At 44.0% G+C, this 14,962-nt stretch overlaps 1 protein-coding gene across 2 annotated transcripts in view; it reads right to left on the bottom strand.

Annotated features, from left to right (window-relative positions):
- Positions 1-12,740, bottom strand: part of JAZF1 (JAZF zinc finger 1) — a 346,524-nt gene extending 333,784 nt beyond the window's left edge. For both annotated transcript variants that reach the window (XM_023225909.1, XM_023225908.2), the window contains exon 1: positions 12,377-12,740. In XM_023225909.1, coding sequence (XP_023081677.1) covers positions 12,377-12,491 — 115 coding nt within the window. In that variant the 5' untranslated portion in view covers positions 12,492-12,740. The remainder of the gene's footprint in view (positions 1-12,376) is intronic.
- Positions 12,741-14,962: the final 2,222 nt, after the last annotated feature.

Below are 14,962 nucleotides of genomic sequence, written 5' to 3'. Positions count from 1 at the left end.
AGGTTTACTTTGTACCCTGCCATTCATATGTGCTTCATTAAAGCATGTGGCCCGTCATCAATGGCTCTTATTAAATACAGTGATTGGGTGGAGTGCAGTAGTTGTCTTGCACAATGTTTTTAAACCCATCTGTATTAGTTGCCAGCATTTAAAGATGAGTTTCATGTAAAAATCTTAATTCCTAGCTTCTCTCTCTCAAATAATAATAATAAATAAAAGCATCTGCCAACAAAGGGCTGGTACCCCAACGTAGGCAACACTGGGTATCAGCTGCCCTTTTAAGCAAAGCGAAGACTCTTCAGTTTGCCAAAGTCTCCACCACGCCCCATTGCATTGAACTTGGTTACTTCCTTCATACACTGTGTCCTCAGGCATGTGAGTTTGAGATCCTTTCACCACCACAGGCTCCCCGGTTTGAGCATTTCTACTGTAACCACATAGCTGAGATAGTATCACAGCATCAAACTTGCTGTATATTAAAGGCCCGCCTCCAGTATAACTAAAAACTACACCCACAGAACTGAAATCCAAAATGGACACACCCCTTTAAAAGTCTGATTCCTTTTTGAAACAACACAACCCTTCCAATGCTCGATATTTCATTAGTGTAACCCAATGAGTTCCCAACCTTGGCCACACATTAGAATCAACTCTGAAGGGCTAAGAACACACAGGCCCTGACCCAGACCATTCCACGCCAACTGCATCAGAAGCTCCGGGGATGGAACCCGGGAAACCTTTTCTCCTCCAGCTTCACCCAAGTGATTCTGAATGGCAACCCATGTGTTAAAGTACTGGGGTAAGCTCTAACATACAGCTGTGACTTATCAATCAATAAGGCTGATTTGCCACAAGCCACAGATGAGAATCATTCTCATTACAAGTTATGTTAGATATATTCCACTGAAGGTGCCATGATAGTTCCAGGGATTGACAAAAGATGATTCCTTTACTCTAATATCTGAAGTGAAGTGCATGTATAACTTAACGTTATACGTTAATCTCTTGATTTTTCTGTGTGATGTTTGCATATGTTAACAGCAAATACTTCGGTGTGGGCCTCTGAAAGTGCTAAAGTGGAGCCAACATATAAAAGGGAGTTTCCAATCTGGGCAGAATATTGAGATACATTAGTTTAAATCACACATCATCAACCGCTTGGTTGAGTTGATGCCAAACTCCAGATGTCTAGTGTCAGAAAGATCTTATTAAAAGATGTACTTGGCATCTCTCTAAAACCTAAACTATCTCTAAGTTACACAAGGACTGCGAAACACCTGTGTGACACTTGCTATCAGTCCTGAAGATGACTCATACTCCACAGTCCACCAGCCAGTCAGATTCTCAAGTAAACTGAGATGAGCTCAATGAGGAAAAGAGAGGCCTAGGAAAAGTTAACTGGGAACTGTTGAGGCCACAGCTTTCCATAACAAGTACTCAGCTTGGGTTTACAAAGACACTTCAAAAACCCCATTTCCTTCATGTGATGTTTGATACCTGAGGAAGCCTGGGCATAATTTCTGCTTATGTATGCCTATTACCATGGTGTTCAATTTACTTAACAGAAAACTGTACAAGTATGTCTCTACAGATTCCCCTGCTTTTGCCATTACTTTCATAATTATGCCATATATGGAAAATCAGACAGCTAAATTAGCATTCGAGAGGCTCTTGCTAAATGAATTAGGTAAGAAAATGGGTGCTTCAATTTTAAGCCCAGATGTGCTCCTGCAGAAGCGATTTAAGGTCTGGTGCTGGAGTGACAGGACTTGACGTGTGCTCTCTGTGTGGATGGCACCAGGGAGGCGTCCAGCAGTGAGGGCTCTACACATAGGCCACGAGCACTGAGGGTTTTCAGTGCTTAATTCACAATGTTTACAGTTGGACCCCGTATGTATGTACTGTTGGTCAAAAAAAAAAATCTTTAAAATAAAGTACATGAGCTGAGCACTGGGCCAGGTGCCTGCAATCCCAGTTACCAGAAGGCTGAGGCAGAGGATCGCTAGAGTCCAAAAGTTCAAGATCAGCCTGGGCAACATACCAAGACCCTGTCTGAAAAATAATAATAAAATAAAGTACACTAACATAATTATATGATTTTAATTTTGGAAATCTGAAGTAAAAGAGAAGTTGGTGTGTGTGTGTGTGTGTGTGTGTAAAGGGTTAGGTACTGCGTTTGTCAGGAGAACCTATCCTTAAATAATCATCAGTGAGGGAGAGAAATCCAGTTAGTATCTTTAGACAATTCAGTAATTACAACCATTTTAGAACTGCCAAAGTATTGTTTTCATTGTTGTTACTGTGATGGGATGCTCATGGACCCTCCTGTCCTACCTAAGTGTTTTCTTCAGAAGTCTTGAAACATTAAAAAACATTTCTACCTCAACCAGACAACCAGTATCAACATATTTCATCAACATCAACCATCCATATTGCTCCCATCCACACTGCTCTTGGTGGAAATCCAGCCTTTCTGTATTTATTTCTGCAAGACTTTCAGGTGCGGAAGAGCCTTCAATGAAAATACAAACGTCTTGTAAAAGACCACAATTTAGGCTGTAAAGAGCAAGCACTGAGTATACGGGCAAACCTGGGAGCAAAGCTGGCCCTGGCTACCCCAGGCATTTTCCTGGCTGTTCTTTGCTCTGTGTCCTGGCTTCCTCCTGTGTTGCATGGGACTAATGCTGTATAATGCATATTAAAGCAACTAGCCAGTAGGTACTGTGAAAGGAAAATCAATCTCAGGACCCCCCCCCAAATAATAAATAATACTATTACTATCTTATACAAATAAGACTGTAAGAGCTGCCCAGGTTTGAAAAGCTCAAGTTAGTGAGATCAGGAGGATTCAAAATCCAATTCTGTGTACCTTCACAGTCCATGCTTCTTACCACCCAGGCCTCTGCCTCCTGTGTACCAAATACCCCTGGCAATTTAACAAGGAAAATCAATTTCCTTTTTAAATCAGCTTTTAAAAAAGTCTTTTTCAGATTCCCTTAATATAAACTATACTGCACTAATTGCATAACTGGTATTTGTGTCAATGCCATAAACACATAAATATACAGCCCTCATAAATGCAAACCTACAGAAATTAATTTCAAAGATGTTTTTCACTGTCCAAAGTTACCTTTGTAATTTATTTTTTTCACAGCCCAAAGTACTTCTCAATTTTTATTTTCGTACCATTTCTGAAAACACGTCTTGGGGAGGAGGATAGGATGATGACAAGACCCTGAGTTTCTGGGGGAGGAAACAGTGCACAAGAGGTGACCACACAGTTCAATGCACACCCCTGCTGGTGCAGCTGTGGGCAGGGGCTACAGGACAGAGAGGGAAAGGCCCATTAAAATAATGATATTTATTGAGGTAAAAGAAGCTTTCTGTCCTGAAGGAAAATATTTCTGTTTTATACCAATATAAACAAACACTCTAGTTCATATTTCACTAGGTGTGGTATTTAATTAATATGGTAGCACATTTAACTCCGAAGGAGAAGGCAGTATGTATAGGATGGGGGTAATGTGTACTTCATAGGCTTGCTGTGAGGGCCAATGAAATAGTATACAAAAATTATTTAGCACAGTCTGTGGTACATAGTCATGATTCCCGAATTGGCAACTCATGGAATAGACCCAAGTTTTGTGGGCCTGCAGATTCAGACTTTTCTTATGAAAAAAAAAAAATTGAATGTTATAAAATGTTTACCAAAGTGATTATTTATTGAGATTAAGAAATCACAACAAATCACAAAATTTTACAAGCCGCAATACCAAAACATCCTAAAATCAGAATCCAGGAAAAGAACCCAGTATGCATATTAACTAACTTCCTCACACACTGTTATAAACACTTCTTTTGGGCTGGATACTCTGATGAATCCTCATATCACAAAGACTTATATTCATACCATTTTCTACAAGGCAGAAAGATGAATCAATCTCCCCTCAAGCATGGGTGATCAAAATTTATTCCTAATTATTGATAATTCAGCAAATTTACTTTTAGCCTTATAGTTCTTTACTGGCAATGACATATACATTTTTAGGATTGTTATCAAACCTCTAATCACATCTCTTAATTTTCTTTCACATATGAGTCATAAAAATCCAGGACATTTCAAGTTTTCTCATGTAGTGACTAGCTTTAAACATTCTTTTTATCAATGATACTCATTAACCAGTTTGTTGTCAGTATTTTTGGTATCAGGCATATTCATGTCAAATGAACAAGAATCTTAAACACAGAATTCCCATTACAAATAGTGCATTTCTAATAGTATATTTGTATTACTGAGTATATTCCTAAAAGAAGAGAATTTTCATACTGACTACACTTAGATAAGAACTGAATCCTCCACGTAGAATTTTACACATCTAACAAGTGAAAGAATTCTCCACAGACCTGGCTGCATACACCATAAACCATCCCACAGCAGATGTCATGGTACCCATTAACACTGCAATGCTCTGACTCTCCCTTTGTGTAAGGACCCCAGGTGAGCTGGCACAGTGGGTGGTGATCCTATGAAGCAATTTCTACACTAGGATGGCTACAGATAACTTGACACAGAGGTAACTGTGAACTGCACAAATACATCCCACTAAGCCCAAACGAAATGTGGCCCCAATTTGACTTCCCTCTAGCTATATCTCAAAAGCGCTTTCAAGTCCAATGTCATCAAACCCAAACAGAAATGTGAGAGCAGGGAAGTCAGAATGAGAAAGAAAAACATTAAGTGATTGCTGTTAAAATCTTCTTCCAATTTTACCAGTTATGATCCCACGAAGGCCCAGCTACATACACTGCTAGGGCTCCTCCAGGGCCCTGGAAAGTGCTGGGTGAGCCCTGGCAATATATTCAAAAATGGCAAGGAGTGTGTTGTACAGGTGAGGGGCCCTAGGGCTGGAGCTTCATTAACTTCACAATAAATCTGCCTCTGTGGTCCCTATTATTACTCATCATTTATCTCAGTCTGTACATGTCTGGTCTCTCCAAATAAATTTCAAATCCTTAGAGATAGGAAGTACTGTCTTAAACACTAACATATAAGAAATGCTAAAAAATGTGTGGCTGTCCTCACTATCCATGGTGATCTTGAAAGAAAGAGAGGGAAAAAATGTATAATACAAATGTATATATACACACACATAAATATATATACAAACATATGGATATACATACACACATATATGTGGTATGTGTATAGACATATACATGTATTATTTATATATGTGTTAGATATCCTATATGCCTTTGTGTCTAAAATATATATTTATTTCTATATATCAATTATATCTATAATACCAAAGAAATGGTGAGTTTTTCAGTGTTATTAACCTGGTATCCAGACCATGTCCCTTCAAGGAGGTCTATCTCAGGCAAAAGTCACCATTGAAGTCTGGCAGACAATAAACAGTGCTTCCTTGGGAGGCCCGTAGGTGAGCCGGGCAAGGGACAATGGCCATCAGGGGCTATCAGTGCTCTCTGGTGCTGGGCAGACGGTCTATTGTTAGTGACCCTAGAAGAGTCCCTCTGACTCCTGCCAAAGTTGAGAGCAATTGGAAAGACTTCACCCTTAAAGAGGATATCCACTAATCTGGTCCCTGCTTGCAGCTAGCTTAAAAAAAAAAAAAAAAAAGTAGGTTGAAACTACTGCCATGTTCCAGTGCTTACAGCGAGGGGAAAATACAATTTTCTTTACACCAATTAAATATATTAAATGAAAGGCACTTTTAAAAAATACACACATAATGAATTTCTGACATCTATGGTTTCCCATCTACAGATTCTAAATAAAGAACACTTTTCAATTTAATACGTTAGCCAGGTCAACACGGAAACAAAATGTATATCTACAATCCAGCAGGTATTTCTTTGTATGCAGGACACGTCTGCACTGTTAAGATCTAAAGGCCTAACACGGTGAAACCCCGTCTCTACTAAAAAATACCAAAAACTAGCCGGGCGATGTGGCGGGTGCCTGTAGTCCCAGCTACTCCGGAGGCTCAGGCAGGAGAATGGCGTAAACCCGGGAGGCGGAGCTTGCAGTGAGCTGAGATCCGGCCACTGCACTCCAGCCTGGGCGACAGAGCCAGACTCCGTCTCAAAAAAAAAAAAAAAAAAAAAAAAAAGATCTAAAGGCAGGGGTAATAATGGGGTGGAGAAATATAAGGAAATGTGGGGTATGTATGATTCTTGCCCTAGAAGCAAAAACTAGAAAAGTAGGATTTTTAAGGAATTCAGAAACAATGCTCTACAATACCAGGCCTCTGGCTTCTCAACAGTCCCAGGGAAGCCCCTCATCAAGTGTCACCAGCCTGTACCAGCCTTAAGGCGTCCTCACTGTCATATACAGGAAGAATTGGGTTTTCTCAAAACAGCTGTCAGTTTGTATTTCCAGAACTGTCAACGTAGGAGATATCTCCGAAATATATGAACTCTAAAGGAAACCATTTTCTGAAGAACGTGGAGGTTTTTGTCAACCCAGTTACATGCAGAGTTTTGGTGTCTGTACATTTCGGTCACATGTCAGAAAATGTGTATACCAAATGAAAACAATTAGAAGCTTGTGAAACTTATGAGACAGGATGTTCAACAGTGATGTTTTATAAAGGATGATCTGACTGTTTACAGGTGAGAAGAGGCTAATGGAAAAACCAGTGAAGACAGAGTTTTGGAGACTGCCATGAAGTTTCAGATTTCGGGTTCCCTTATCCTGCCTATGGTATGTGTGTGTGTGTGTGTGTGTGTATGCACATGCATTTAAAATTTCTCCTAGCACTACACCTAGGGGCTTCTCGGGAACCCTGGGAGTAACAGGGAGATCTTGCCGCCAAGCCACAGGGTGCAGGCAGAGAGCAGGGCAGGCAGCAACAAGCCTTTCATTCATTCATTTATTCTTTCAGTCATTCCTTCTCCCCACAGGAAGTGTCCTCAAGGGAATGCACCCACAGGCCCAAGGCACAGTGCCTCTTTCTAGTCCTGGATTTTTTCAAATAAATTCAGGCCACAAGGAAAGGCCATGTTGGAAGCCGCTGGCTTTGACACCACTTTCCCAGTCCACTGTGGCAAATGCCTCTGCCAGGGTATAAAGTGCCTCTGGCCACACAACAGAGAATGTGGCCAGAGGCTGCAATACTAGCGCTAGATTGTTGAGGGGTCTCCTATTTCCCATTCTCAGTCCTTCCCAGGAAGAGCCCGATGATGTCACACAGTTATAAAATGCCCAAAACAGCACCACAAATAGGTGGATGTAGCCCATGTTAATCTCGAAGGTAGACTTTGACAGTAGGATTACATATTTATTTAGCAGATACACAAATGGCAAGAAACTACATGATGTAGACAACTTATTATTGTACATAAATACTTCACATATATTATCTCACTTAATCCTCATTAACCACTCCGTGAGATGGGTGCTGCTACTATCCTCATTTTATAGAGGAGGCACAGTATGGTTAATTTGTCCCTGGTCATACGGCTGACAAGCGGCAGATATGTGTGTTCAACCCCAAGCAGTCTGGGTTCGCTATGCCACTGCTCAGATGACCTTCATGTGGAGTTCAGTTACTTTCTAAAGGAGGAAACACAGACCAATCGTGTGAGGGGAGGTGAGGAGGGGACTGTCGAGTTCTTCACCTAATTGGCAATTGGCATAGGCTCAGCTTTGCATACCTGTCTGGAATTCAAATCTCCAAACCATACAAACCAGCCACGAAAGCTTAGGCAATTATAAACTGTTCTTTAGTTTGCTCACCTAAAAGTGGGATTAAGAAGGGCCAATGACAGACTGTATGACTTATCTATTTAGTACACTGTAGTGCTCCTTTGAGAAGATAATGCATATATTTACTAAATCATCTTAGGAGCTAAATTCTATATTTTTGATAGTAAGTGGCCTGATTTTTCTTTCGGGAAACTTTGACCTTTATTAATTAGATGGTTTATAAATCTATACTATGAAATGAAGCACTATAGCTTTATTACCTGGGTTTTGGAGATGAGGAAACTAACAAGTAGAGACTCACAAGAAATCTGTTGATATTTGGGATTAAGAACCAAGTCATAGCTAATGCAAGCCATTCTTGGTCAATGAGACTCTGCCCCTTAACTGGGCCCTTGCAGGGAAATCTCTTTCAATAGCAAAGCTGAGAGTCCTAACATCTGAGGAGAGTTCTAAATGACCTGCTAGTCTGGTACTATCACACGAATAACTGAATTGGGTCAGATTCCTGTGTTTCTATTCAAGTGGTGCAGTCCTGCCTTGGGGCCTGTGCACTGCCGGCCCCCGGAATGTCCTCACGGCTAACTCTCACACCTCCTTCGAGGTTTTGTCTCCCATATCAGCCTCTCGGCAAGGCCCACCCTGACCAATCTATTTAAAATTCCAATACCTTCTCCTCCCAACCCTCCAGACCCTGCTCTAGTTTTTCTCTTTTCTGTATCATTAACCACCTCCCAACATACTGTATATCACATACTTGAATTGTTTATTGTCTGGCCCCCTACTCTAGAATATAAACTTCCTAGAGTGGTATCTTCATTTTGTAAACCAAAAAATATCAAGTGCTCATAACTTTGCCTGGCATAAAGCAGGGACTCAATATATTATTACATAAATAAATTCAAAATGCAGAGGTACTTCTAAAAATGCACCAAATAATCAAATAAGAATGATTCAACAGTTGTGTTTCTGAGACGAAAAGTCATACGATTTCACAGCACTGGGATGCAGCGTTGCAGCAGGCATTTCATGAGCCTGGGGCATGACCTTCAGTGCTAAATTTAGTGCTCCTGGTGTTTCTAAGATTCCCAGTTACCAGTTTAACTTCATCTATTTAGGATGTTCATACCAAGAGTGTTTCTACAAACTCAAAATATCTACTCAAAACAAGAAGCAAGCAAATCCGGACCTGCTTTTCCCATCTCCATGTAACAGACCCAGACCTGTGAATGAATTGATAACAAAATTGATGGAGAAGCACTTCACAGTTGCAGGGCTACGGGATTTCTAGGCAATTTAAATTTAAGTGGGATTGGGGGACAGTTTTAGCTAGGATATTCAGTGTGTACACCGAGACAGGTGCTCCAGTACTGAACCAGCAGTGAAATGCAAGAAAGAAAACAGGAACACCAATACAGCACTCTTCCAGGAGGGAAAAGAGCTAAAACAGTGGATGGTGAAAATCACACTTCCCTTGGTTCCAAAGCCCCAAATCCTTGTTCATTATGGGGAGAGGAAAATAGTTAAAAACCAAAGCTAAGCATACACGTATAAGATAACAGAGAGTTATTCTCAACTTAATGTACTTACTTAATCCAAACTAAACATAATACTTTGATAATGAAAAATACAGGCCTTGAAAAATCTGCCAAGCAAGAAACACATTACATTCCCATAAACGTTCATTTCATCGCTGTTTAAGGGTTTTTACTAGCGGCTAAAGGTAATAACCCAGATAGGCCCCCAAAATGGAAAGCTCGCCTAAGCATATCTCTAATACTCACGGTTGCTAAATAACAAGACTGCTGAACAAATTAAAAGCAAAATAACACATCTCTTATTCTTTTCATGAATCTTTTTCATGAATCTTTTTAATGTAACCACTCACCAACCAACAGACATGAAATCAGTAAGTCAATCATTAAAAACAACAGTCTCCAAACTCTTATAGATTGAATTACAAACGATAAATACCACATAACAATACCAGTCTAGAACTTTCACTAAATGCTTTATATTTTCACCCATGTCTCTTCATCAAAAGTGTATTATTATGACACTATCTACTAACTGGGATATTTTTATTCTTCCTTAAGATCAATTCTTACTTCTTTCTGCATATAGGGCTACCTTTGATAGTAAAGGGCCTCTCCCCAGCAGAGGTATATAATAGTTTGAGCCTCTTCATCCTGGGAATTGCAAGTGTTTGTTCATTTTAACATTTGCTTTTCATAAAGTTTGCTGGTTCAAACTATTTTCAACTGTGTTAGCCCTGTGACACAGTTCGCCTAGGTCACTGCTATTGCTGTAAACTTAATTTTTCCATATTTTCACTATTAAAAGGATAACACTAGCCTTCTGGGAATGAGGTAGCATTACTTCAAAGTTGAGTTTTAGAAAATGTATCAAACTCTTAACCTTCTTAAAGAATGTGTGCAAAATATTAAGACAATTTCTACACTTAAACCTCATGACTCACCAAGTTTTAAACCATCTCATACAAACTCCTCAAGAAAGATAACTGTCTTTAACACATTTTAATAAATACAATTTATACTGTCTTTTAACCAGCTTGTCTAAGTCGGCAGGCAATGGGGTAAAATTATTACTCAGCTTACATAAATTATAGTTTATTCTGAAATAACTGTTAGCGAGAATGAATGGGATATGCAATGACAGCCTTCCCTAAGTCAAGAGACATTATTTATTTATATTACTTATATCATACATATGAATTTATAGCATTATTTATATTTCTTACTTTTTACTTATTATTGGGAGTAAGGAGAACAACTTAAATTAGTAACATTTCCACCAGAACTTCACAGTACCGGTGTTTTCGCTTTATTTTAAACTAGCCATCATGAAAAATCTGATTTAATACTTTCAAGCACTTTCAGTAATGATTATTCAATCATGATATGAATCAGCAAATTTGTTGCTCCATTAAACTGCTTTTAAGACTACCAAAACTTGCCCAGCTCTTCTGTCACATCTTTAGCAGAGGAAATGGAAGAAGCTATTACAAGGAAACCTGAAAACTTGAAAAGTTTCAAAACCTGGACAATTACTCAACAGAATTTTCTTATGAAAGACATTTTGTAGACGTTTCCCATGATTATCTCCTATTCCGGATGACCCATCAAATCACATTCTAAACAGGCATTCAACACTTATTAAGCACCCACTGTGTGCAGAGACAGCACTATACTAAGCAAAGGAGCATAGGGTTCTGCCTCATTTTATTCCTGCATAAATACACAGCAGTCGTGATTTATTCTCTCAACTTTGTAGAAACGTGAGCTGCATCCACATGGCTGAATCCATGGCATTCATTTGGACTTCCTGGGGACAATTTACAGGTTCTCTGGATTAGACAGTCCCATTGGGACATCGCTCGGACCCTTCACCTTCCAGCCACGCAGGACAATTCGCTGGCGTCGACCACACCTTCCGCAGGTGGTTGGACCGCCTGAGCCAGATGCACCCGGCCCACCTCCCTTAGCAGGGGTTCCGAATAGAAGTGTGAAAATGTGTGCAAGGACTTTTGCAAATCAGAGGACTTGTTGAAAGGTCCAGGGGTCCAGGCGTGAAGGGAAAGTAGCCACCCCGCGGGGCGCCCTATCCCCGGCGTCCCCCGGGACCGGGGCACTGCGCAGGCCGCCGCCGATCCCAGGGCGCAGCCAGCGCACCTCGGGCCTAGCACCATTAGAAAGGCAAATCGCAAAGCCGAGTGCATTTAAATGCCCGGCCATGGGCCCTGGGGTGGCTCTCCAGCGGACGCCGCTGCAAGGGCCTCCAGGGCGCGTCGACCCCGGGGCGCTGGGCGCGGCCCGCGGGCGCACCCAAGACCTCAGCCCGCAGCGCCCGGGCGTCTGCGCCAGGCCGGGGCACGGGAGGGCACCCGGAGTCCCCGGGCCCGCGTCCCCGACCCCGCCCGGGTCGCTCGGCCGCCTCCCAGGAAGAGGGCAAGCGCCCGGGCCCCCGCCCGCGGCCGCCGGCCCCGGCCCCCTCCCGATGCACCACACCTAGCAACCGGCGCTGACAGGACGCAGTGGCGGCGGCGGCGGCGGCGGGAGGAGGAAGCGGAATGGCTGCCGCGGTGGAGCCACCCCCGCCCCCCCGCCCCCCCTCCCCGCGGCTGCAGCCGCCGCCGAGCCCTGACAGCTCGAGCCGGGGCGGAAGCGCCCGGCGGCGTGCAGCGCCCGTCCCCCGCTGCCCTCAGCGCCTCAGGCTGCTCCGACCACCCGGGCCAACTAACTCCGCGCCCCTGCCCAGCGCCCAGCGCTCGCCGCGCCCTCCGCCCCGCGCCCCAGCGCTCGGCCCCGCCGCCGCACCCCCCGCCGCCCCGCCGCGGCGCTCCCCGCTCCCACCACTTCGCAGCCCGCGTGCACGCCCCTGAGTCCCCCAGCCGCCTGCCCGCCCGCGGCACCTCGGGGCGCCCGCCCCCTCCCCCACCCCAGACTGCTCCCCGCCCCCCGGCACCTCGCGCCCCCGCATCCCGCCACCCCCACCTCGGGGCTCGCACGCGCCCTCCCCGGCCCGCTGCCTCCCTCACTGCGGGCCACCCCTGGCCATTCCGGGGCTCCCCGCCCAGGCAGGAGTTTCCGCGCGCCTGGCACCTCCGCCCACCCCCGGGCCATTTACCGATGTGGTTGTCCTCGATGTGCTCTATGAGGTCGGCCAGGGTGGGGAAGTGGAGTCCGCAGCCCCCGAATCGGCAGGTATTGGAGAAGAAGGAGGCGGCGGCGATGCCTGTCATGGTGCTACATCGAGAGCCCCCCTGGTGTCGGCTCTGCGAGCGCCGGGCGGGCGAGGGAGGGAGGGAGGCCGGGTGGGGTGAGGAGAGGAGGGGCTGGGGGAGGGGGAGAGAGGCGGGGTGAGGGGAGCGGCGAGGACGGGACGGAGGGAGAGGGGGCGAGAGAGATGGAAGGAGAGCGAGGAGCCACCGGGAGGCAGAGGGGAGGCAGAGGGGAGGCGGCGGCTGCGGCGGCGGCGTCGTCGGGAGCGGCGCGGGGAGGGCGGGGGCGGGGGCGGGCGGGAGGCCGCCGCAGCTGGGAGGAGGGACCAGGGCGCGCGGCTACAGCTGTGCGGCCCCAACCTCAGCGCCCGGACCCAGGCCTCACCTGCGAGCCCTGCCACCAACTTTATCTTGCTAGGCCTGCCCTTTACAGCATGCCATCCGTGCCATCTGTTTGGAGCCTCCTTGGTTATGTATATGACGTTCTGAATGCACCCACATGGATTAATTACACCTACCTCCCTACAAGGAGAACTCAGGGAGTTACCCTGGCCCCTCTCGGGGACATTTTTTTGTACTCAGCCACCTGTCTAGGTGTGATACATTCACAGGGGACCCAGGAAAGGTAATTGTGTGCACCTTCTTCTTTAAACCTTCTTTAGAAAAAGTCTGCATTCTCCGGAGGTTTGTACTAACTAATTGATTTTAATGAAGCTTCCCTCTAGGCCAGAAGAAAATCTTAGCTTTATTTAAATTTCAAAATAGAGTGCTTGGTTGTCAAGTGCATTTGCCTGTGTTTTACATATGTACCACGTTTTTTATACTCCCTGCTCCTCCTAGGAAAACAAAAACTAAAATAATTTAATCCCCCGAAATTATACCACCCCACTGCACCCACTCCACCATCTCAGGTGTGATAATAACCCATCCTCGGTTCACCCACGGCGGAAAGGACGGTGCATTGGTTAAGGCTAGAAGGAATGGAAACAACGGCAAGGGAAATAGTGACTCTTACTTAAAAAGGAAGCGATTTCATCTTGTGAGCATTTAAACCATAATGTTGACCAGGTAACCACTTATGTTGAATTTAGTAACTTCCCTGAAAACCAGCATTTTGTTGAGAATCAATTACTTTCTTGTCCCCACCCCCTCCTCCAGTTGCAGTCATATTTCTGCTGTAAAGTGTCTATTTGCCAGTAGCACTTTTCAGGTGCCTAAGAAATACTACACATTATCAGCAGTTTATGACCCAACAGTACATTTTTTATTAATATTAATATATGCATACTGAGTTTAGCCTTTTTCCTTATGGCAAATTTCACTTACCCTCTGGTGCAGATGAATGGAGAAATAGTATTCCTCCCTTCATAAACTCTATGCATCCCTATCTAGTGTTATTTCTAATAATGGGATTGTTTGCTTTTCATGCAAGTTCTTAGAGTAAAGGTACATGTAATATGTCTATTGCTACAGGAAGTTTTATGATCTGACCATCACCGGTGTCATTTTCTCTTCTCATCTCTTCTGTCTTGCAGCTCACAAGGTGACAAACTTTTGCTGAGATGAGATTTGGCTTGGGTGGGGCTGGGGCAGCTGTGTCTTGAAGTTCAGTTTGTTGCCAAGAATGGTTTCGTGGTCCCAATGAGGGAGGGGGCAGGGCCCTCGTGGGCCTGATAATGAGCCAGGGACCCAGTTGGCAGGGGACTGAGGCCAAGGCCAGACAAGGGTCTAAAGAGCAGGAGTTAGAATTCTAGATCTTGAATTAGAATTTTGGCAGCTGTGCAGTACATTCAGCTGCCCAATCTGGGAAGGCCTTCAACTGAGAGCAGGCAGAATATCTGGCAGGCACACACCACACCGAATGACATGGAAATGCAATACAAAAACTTCAGCCAAAAATGGTGCCAAAACAGCCACCCTTAGAGATGAGTGTTAGGCACCCCCACTGTGCAGCATCTGGGAGCCCCAAAAGCTTTGAAGAAGTAGCGATTCTGTCCTCCGGAGGAACAATTGTCTACGTGGAGTTATTAACTCCCAAGAGTGTGGAGAGGTGGTTCGGGCAACAGAGTTCCGAGATGGAAAGTGCCAGAAATGTGCAGGTGAAAGATGAAGGAAGTAAGGGGCCTGGGTTTCACTAATGCATGGCTTTCTACTACCTCCTGTCGGTAGGTAGTAGACTACCGACCTGTCGGTAGAAACTACCTCCTGTCGGTTTCACTATTCCTAAAATAAAACCTTGCTAGACCAAATTGAAAAAATATATTTTTTAAAAAAAATGAACTGAGCTAAAATAACTTCCGAAGTAAATCAAGATTTTTATTAAGACAAAATTATTTTCTCTACCTTGAATAATTATTACTATTTTATAAGAAATCAGTTCATTTTGCCTGAAAAAAATCCACCCTACTACTTCTTCATATATGACTGAAGCTTTGTTTATGTGTCATTCTGCTTATACTACTTTTTTTTTTTTTTTTTTTTTTTTTTTTTTT

The sequence above is a fragment of the Piliocolobus tephrosceles genome, chromosome 8, assembly GCF_002776525.5.
Source record: "Piliocolobus tephrosceles isolate RC106 chromosome 8, ASM277652v3, whole genome shotgun sequence".
Lineage (NCBI taxonomy): Eukaryota > Metazoa > Chordata > Mammalia > Primates > Cercopithecidae > Piliocolobus > Piliocolobus tephrosceles.
Note: the sequence above shows the minus strand (reverse complement) of the source record. Positions and strands in the feature narration are given on the sequence as shown.